Source organism: Elaeis guineensis, chromosome 12, assembly GCF_000442705.2.
Source record: "Elaeis guineensis isolate ETL-2024a chromosome 12, EG11, whole genome shotgun sequence".
In the NCBI taxonomy this organism is placed as follows: Eukaryota; Viridiplantae; Streptophyta; class Magnoliopsida; order Arecales; family Arecaceae; genus Elaeis; species Elaeis guineensis.
Genome location: NC_026004.2, coordinates 9,801,853 through 9,809,742, shown reverse-complemented (window position 1 = coordinate 9,809,742; position 7,890 = coordinate 9,801,853). Strand labels below are relative to the sequence as shown.

The following is a 7,890-nucleotide window of genomic DNA, read 5'->3' as shown; positions in this document are numbered from 1 at the left end:
TTATTCTCAAATCCCTGAAAGAAAATGACTTACTATCTATGGAAAATATTAAGTAATCCAAAACGTAAGTAAGGATCTGATGGTTTATTAGTGGATGTTTGGTTGGAGAGAGTGAGGATTTGAAATCGAAATGGATGACTCCCATTCCAACCGTTTGATTGGGAGGAGTTTCATTTCGATTTCGAAGTGGAATGAGAATGGCTCAATCTATATAGAACTCAATTCCTATTCTCCACTATAGATTCAAATTTTTATTTCAATTTCGATTTCGGTCACAAATCAAATGTTTCGAGAGATTTGATCATTTCGATTTTGATTTCAAATCATTTTGATTTTCATTCCGATTCTGATTGTAAACCAAACACCCTCTTATAGTATCTTGTAATTTCAAGGAAGACAATCAATTCATCTAATAAGATCTACCAACAGTAGGGACTCTTTAACAGATGATTTTAGATCTCACTTGGAATGCGGTAATAATAAATGAAATTGTAGTGCATCAAATATCAAATGAAATTTGGCGGTGGTAGTCACAAGACCTATATGGTGCACCTCTAAAAGCAATGTCAATATGTTCCTTTAAATGAACGTTTGACTCCTGAATCTTTGGCAGCTTTAATGAATGATGTTTGCTGATGCTTGCTGGTAACCAATTGCTGTGTTTCCATAATCATGAAATATGTGCGGAAAACACGCACGATAGGAGCCCCTTAATCAACAAATGAAGTGAGATCAGTTGAGGAAAATAAGCTGTTGCTTCTTCCTAGGTGACACCAGATCACCTCATAGTTTAATTTAGCATGGCTGGGGATTTTGCATGAACTTCTCAGTCAAGCACCATTAGAATTTACGATCTTCAGTATCTATTATTAAATTTTAGAGACCTAAATAGCAACTGCAAAGCAGAATGCCGGTTCAGATAAAGCTATTCTTTTGGCTCCTCCTGAGAAACAGGCTACTGACTGGGGGCAATCTCTTCAAACGTGGCTGGAATCATCATCTCAGGTGTCGTCTATGTGGAAAAATGTTTGAAACAGCCAATCATCATCTCCTTTTTTGTGGTTTTACTTCCGCCGTACGGCGAAACTTCTTTCACGAGCTGAATGTTTGAAACAGCCAACCATTTTTATTTTTTTTTTAATGGTTTTAGTTCCGCCGTACAGCGAAACTTCTTTCAAAAGTTGAAGAATAGAGGGCTGCCAACCTCTCTATTGGACGAGGACAAAACGTAGGACTTTCATGTCCAGCTGTAGTACCTATGGATACTCATTTTTTTACTTATTTCGTGATATGGCCTCGCGTACACACGATTTCTTTTCTTTTGCTTGCGGAAGACTCTGACCCTGGATAGAAGGAGCGAAGGAAGCCTTTCCTTCAGTGGGGACGAGAAGGACTTTCGCTGCAGATCCAAGGATGGATTCTCATCACCGTAGCTGTCACTTGGGCCATATTGTTGGAGAGGAATGAAAGAATTTCAGCGCCGAAATCAAGAAAGTAGCGGGCGCTTTTAGATTTTCTCCTGTCCATCTAGAAAATTGGAGTTCGGGCGTACATGTTAATTTTGTCTTATTTTGAGCGTTGAATATCTTATCCAGTCTAGCAGCTTCTTGTACTCTCTTTTGTTTTTCTTCCCTCCTCACGCTCTTGTTGCTGTTGCGATTTTAATATATTTTCAGTGCATAGTGCACTATTACCCTCTGAAGAAGCAATTGTGAATCTTTCGATTTCATGAATCAATGTTTCATGTTAGGTAAATATGTTTGGTTCTTATATCTTTTCCAAGGAGTTCAACCAGAGGTACAGCATGCAGGCTCAGACGTAGTCATTTTAAGACTGGAATTCTAAAAGCACGAAGCAAAACGGAAGACCTCTACTGAGCAGGAATTTTCTCCATGATTTTTAAATAATTGAGGTCACAAAAACTGTGCACAATGTCAACTTGTTTCCAAATCTTCTTCAAGCTTTTGGTTGTTTATCTATTCACACACAATCAAAGGACGGGCATGAACACAAAGGTTTGTATGCCCATCCTTCCTCATGTATTTGCTTCTAACGCATTCCCATCCACCATCAACAGCATCGTGCTATGGCATCACTTCTCTATGCTTTCCTCGCCTATCTGATGCAATGAACCACCACCGTTAATGGCCTAGCAAAATATCTAATACATGAAATCTAGTATTGGTTCTGACACCATGTATGAGGTAATCTGATTACTTAAATCTCCGTCTGCTGCAACACTGGCAGGCTCTTTCAAATCTGACCCATCTTCAATCACAAAACAATCATAAGTTGTATTTGCAGGAATATTAAGGAATTCAAGTTGGCCTCCAAGATTAAGGAAAAAGAAACATCAGAGACAGAGGGTGGGAGAAAGACTGCTGATTTATTGCATACAAATTTCTAGAAGTTACACACCAGCAAACGATAATGTCATCAAAACAACAGGAAAAGGAAATTACAAATGTTTCAGAACTCCAGAAAATAAAAATTACAGAGGGCAAAATAAAATCCAACAGAAAGGTTTAAATCAAACAACGAAACCATGAAAGGAGGGGAAAAATGCATCAAGCGAAAGATAGGGAAAATCCTAAGCACCCCGTGATCATCTGTCCTCGAGAAAGAAACAGGAGCATTGGTATCTCTGGGTAAAGAGAAGATTACTATAAGATTGGCGATATAACAACCAAATTTAAAGGTGCTAGAGAAATCAAAAATGGAAACCAAAATGTAATGGAAGGAGAAATCACCTCAATGACAAGAGGACGCTTGCATGTGGACCCTTGCTTTATCAGTCCACTAATTCTTCTCATTCTTCCACGTTGGCTTCGAAAGTGAGGGGATCCTTTGTATACCGAATATATGATCTGCTCCAAACATTCTTTTGGATGATGACCAGGGGGATCGGCTGAATGATGGGCCAGTTGGGGCCGTCCTTGAGGAAGGTCTTAAGAAGTGGTAAGCTGCATCTTAGGTTAAATTTTTGAAGAGAATGCATAGCAATCGGAGCATTTTGGAGTAGCTCCAATAACCACTGTGGGAGGCGCTCTGTCTGTCCATCAGCATCGGTGGTGGATGTCTCTAATCTTACATAGAGGTCTTGCAGCTTATCAAGATTCTCCACGTGCTCCAACCTTGGGCAATCATTTATTTCCAGAGATTTCAGTGAGGGAAGGTTGTTGATTTCTTTTAGGTTGTCGGCTCCATAGATTTTCAATTCCTGTAGGTTAGTGGCATGCCGTAGGCCTTCTGGAAGAGCTCTCAGCTTGGGACAATTAAATAGTCCCAACTTCGTTAGACAAGGTAGCAACTTGGGGGCTCCTCTTCTTTCTTCACCAAACCCCTCCACCATACCAAACGACCATTCTTCCCAGTTGGACATCCACCAAAATTCCAGCTTTTCAAGCATGGGAAAGGAAGTCGCTTCTGACGATGCACGGGGGCCAAGAAATTCAGGTCCGATGGTTTTGATTGCTTCTGCTTTATGAATGTAAAGGGATTTCAGCTCGGGCAACAGGCCCAGTGGAGGAAGAGCTCTCAGCACGGAGCAGAATGAAAGTTCGAACTTCGTTAGACGAGGCAGCAACTTGGGGGCTCCTCTTCTTTCTTCACCAACCCCCTCCACCATACCAAACGACCATTCTTCCCAGTTGGACATCTGTTCAAATCGCAGCTCTTCAAGGTTGGGAAATGAAGTCGCTGCTGACGATTCACGGGGGCCAAGAAATTCAGGTCCGATGGTATTGATTGCACGTGCTTCGCTAATGCAAAGTGATTTCAGTTGGGGCAGTTGGCCTAGTGGAGGAAGAGCTCTCAACTTGGGACATTCATAAAGTTCCAAGTTCGTTAGACGAGGCAGCAACTTGGGGGCTCCTCTTCTTTCTTCACCAACCCCCTCCACCATACCAAACGACCATTCTTCCCAGTTGTACATCCATTTAAATTGCAGTTGTTCAAGCTTGGGAAATGAAGTCGCTCCTGACGATGCAGGGGGGCCAAGAAATTCAGGTCCGATGGTATTGATTGCACGTGCTTCCATAATACAAAGGGATTTCAGTTGGGGCAGTTGGCCTAGTGGAGGAAGAGCTCTCAGCTTGGGACATATATTAAGCTCCAACTTGTTGAGACGAGGCAGCAACTTGGGGGCTCCTCTTCTTTCTTCACCAACCCCCTCCACCATACCAAACGACCATTCTTCCCAGTTGGACATATTAAAAAGATACAGCATTTCAAGATTGGGAAATGAAGTCGCTCCTGACGATGCACGGGGGCCAAGAAATTCAGGTCCGATGGTTTTGATTGAATCTGCTCGTGAAATTTCAAGGGATTTCAGGTGGGGCAACAGGCCCAATGGAGGAAGCTGCGGACATGATTTACAATGAAAGAGCACTATTGTCGTCAGGTTAGGAAAGGAGACACCCAAGGAAGGTGACATCATCCAGCTGGGAAATCCGGTACCAAAGAAGTCACAAATCCAAAGTTCCTGTAGGTGGGTGGATTGAGGAGAGAGCTCATTATAAATCTTGTCATTTCTCTGGATCGTTTCTTCCGAATAAATAGATGGTTCTTCCCCATTCAAAAATAGTGTCCTCAGACAGCGGCTGTTTACGAGTACCAAAGCTCCGCTTGGTTGTGCCCTCTCCAAACTCCGTATCTCCAGGAATCTCAGCTGGGACAGAGATTGTAGCTCCTTCAAATCACACCCCTCATCATGCCCGATCACAAATCCTTGAAGATGGTTCAGATGTTTTAATTTGCCTATTCCCTTTGGCACATGAGTTAATGGAATTCCTTGGAGACAAAGGCATCTTAGATTGCACAATTTTGTGATGGCCTTAGGGAGAGTATGCAAGTATCCACAACCTGATAGGTTCAATACCTCTAGGTTTACGAGGCATCCGATGGACTCTGGCAACTCTTTGATCTCCGTCTTAGAAACATTTAAATATCTCAGGTGCAAAAGATCTCCTACGGAGTCTGGGAGGCTCTCAAGTCGAGTACCGCTTAGGTCCATGACTCGCAGAAACCTCAATTTTTTAAAAAGTTCATTCTCGACCATCTTTGTCTCATAACTATTCCAAACAAAAAGAGTTCTTAAGCACTTTTGCTGTTTTAGTACATCAGGAGCTTCTAGTCTCTCACCTTTGTTAACCATTGACAAACGACGTAGTTTACTCAGAGGGTTTGTGTTAGGTGATTGCTCGTGATCCCCAAGAAAAATGCTCTCATCACGTATCAAAGAATGAGCAAGGGAACGTAGCAGATCATGCATCTTGCAGTAATTGTCAGCTACGTCACTCAAGCGACCAAAATAATCACATGGCTGTAAAAGGTTCCTCCCGATTAACTCCCTACAGAAATCCTCTGCTAAATCTTCCATAATCGTATCTCCCTGTGTTCCTCTTACGAAGCCTTCAGCCACCCAATAATGAATCAGCTCATTGCGATCCATCTTATAATCCTCAGGAAACAACGAAAAATAAAGAAAACACTGTTTGCAATCAGATGGTAGATATTCATAGCTTAAAAATAGAGCTCTTGGGAGTTTTTCTTGAAGTTGGCTCATAGACCATACTCCGCTTTTGAGAACCTTGTTCCATTCTAGGTTGCTTCTCTCCTTCGACCTTAGAACTCCTGCGATGACCTTGATAGCAAGAGGAAGGCCGTCACATTTTTCAACAATTCGAACCCCGATTTCTTTTAAGCTAGAGATCTCCTCCTCCTCATCATCATCTCCAAAGACTATCTTGCAGAGCAATTTCCAACCACTGTGGTCATCCATTTTATCAACACGATGGATCCCTTCTCTCTCTGCTACAATACTTCCAGCCACGTTCCTATCTCGAGTGGTAATTACAATCTTGCCGGTAGATGTTGCATTTTCAACGGCATATCTAAGCAAATCCTCCCAAACATCTTTTTCCCATACATCATCTAATACAATAAAGAATCTTTTTGAAAGAACGAAGGAAAGACAGGTTACAAGCTCTGCCTTAGTTTCAGCCTTCCCATATTTTCCACCCGCACCCCTAATTATCTCTTTAAGCATTTTTGTTTCTGAAAAATCTTGAGAAATACACACCCATACTCGTATAGGAAAGTTCTCTTTTATTATTTTGTTATTGTATATGTTAGAAGCAAGAGTGGTCTTGCCGATTCCACCCATCCCAACGATCCCCAAAACTCGGTATTTTTTATTATCGTCCTTAATTAATAACTCCACGAGACTTTGGGTAGCCTCTTCAATTTTTGGCCCTACAATATCAGACTTAATCACATTGGGAAAAGTTTGACGGGTATTTACTCTACCCTCTCGAGCACTTTGCCTAGTGTATTTTAGTGCAGGCAATTTTGATCTATCCTTGTTAATCTCTTTTAGCCTATCATTAAGTTCTTTAATTTTTTTACCAATTTCATGCTTGAACTTGAGGAAGCCAGGGGAATAAAATGAAGATGAGGTGTCGCGTACCGCTAATGTGGAGGGATGATTTTCCAACAATATTCTGCCCTGGATCATACAACGGTCGATGATATCATCCGCATCATACATGACATCTTTCAACTCCACCACCCAGTTATTGATGTTCGGGTCTGCATACCTCTTCCACTCAGCAGATTCAAGAAAGCCTCTTATCCTCTCCATACTTCTCTGAACCTTCTTGATTTCATCCTTCACGCCTAGCATCATGGACATCTCTCCCTCTAAAAATTCTGAAAGTTGATTAACATATCTTCCCACAAAAGCCTCCAAGATCATGGCCATTTTTTGAGACTGGCAGAGGAGGATGGATCTCTCAACACTCAAAGAGAAGAGCAGGTTGCGAGGCACTATAGACCCTTTCAAGTCTATATGTAAAGATCCCAAATACCTTGACCTCGATAATTGACGGTATTTTAAGGTGCTTTGATAGCTGTGCAGCGGATGATCCAGCGGTCGCCAGGCAAGGGAGGAAGGTGCGTCTTTCTTTCCTGCGATTTTTTTATTTTAAAGAAAGACCACGGTGCTTCTCCAGTCAAAAAAAAAAAAAAAACAAAAAAAGGAAGCCAGTTGTCCTCCGGCAACCATCACGTGGCAGGTGGACGATTATTGGTGGACAGCGATATTGATGTTTGCAAGGGAAGCTTCCCTGCAAGTTGCAATGGTCTTAGTGACCTTACGTACCAAACGCGCCCACAAAAATAATTTATGCGGTTACATTCATTTATGATGGAATCTGTTGGGTATAAAATAATTTCAGCCGAAGTTCATAAGAGACCAATTCTCTCAGAATTTTTTTGACTTCCAACTTTATGCGGCATCTTTCTAAACTCCCCCGACCGTCCGAGCTTCCATAGTACTATCCGAACTCCTCCAGCAGTCGACCTTCCACAGTGTCCTCCAGATTCCTCCAACAGACGAACTCCTATCATATCCTCCGAACTTCTCCAATAATGGGCTCCTTCAGTCGTCTATCGTACTGCTCCAAATGCTCTCTGGACTTCACTATCAGCCGATTTTCTACAGTGATCGACTACTCTCTGAATCTCTTCCAGACTTCCTCCTGTCACGATCGACTTTACTCCGAGCTTCTTCCGGACTTCGTCAATGTCCGGACTTCTCCAGCAGCAGGACTTCTACAGTAACCAGACTTCATCCAAGTTTCTACAGTGATCGACCGCCTTCCGAATTTCATCCAAGCTTCTACAGTAATCGAATTCTGTCCGAACTTCTATTGCAAGCGGACTTCATCCGAGTCTTTACGGTAAGTGGATTTCGTCCGAGCTTCTACAATAAGCGATCTCCATCCGGGCTTCCACGGCAATCGGTCTCCATCCGAGTTTCTACAGTAAGCGGCCTCCTTCCGGACTCCTACAAGAATCAGACTCCGTCCGAACTTCTACAGCGGATGG

General features: G+C 42.4%; 1 protein-coding gene across 1 annotated transcript; it reads right to left on the bottom strand.

The window, feature by feature from the left end:
- Positions 1–2,367: 2,367 nt before the first annotated feature.
- LOC140852867 (putative disease resistance protein RGA3) lies at positions 2,368–6,903 on the bottom strand. The gene is made up of 2 exons (XM_073246531.1): positions 2,751–6,903; positions 2,368–2,644 (listed from the first exon to the last, which is right to left on the bottom strand). The coding sequence occupies exon 1, from the start codon at positions 6,761–6,763 to the stop codon at positions 2,810–2,812; it is 3,954 nt and encodes a 1,317-aa protein (XP_073102632.1). The 5' UTR covers positions 6,764–6,903; the 3' UTR covers positions 2,368–2,644; positions 2,751–2,809.
- Between the last annotated feature and the right edge of the window lie 987 nt (positions 6,904–7,890).

Excerpts from the sequence above, each read along its gene's own strand:
- LOC140852867 (XM_073246531.1), bottom strand. The coding sequence starts at position 6,763 with ATGGCCATGATCTTGGAGGCTTTTGTGGGAAGATATGTTAATCAACTT.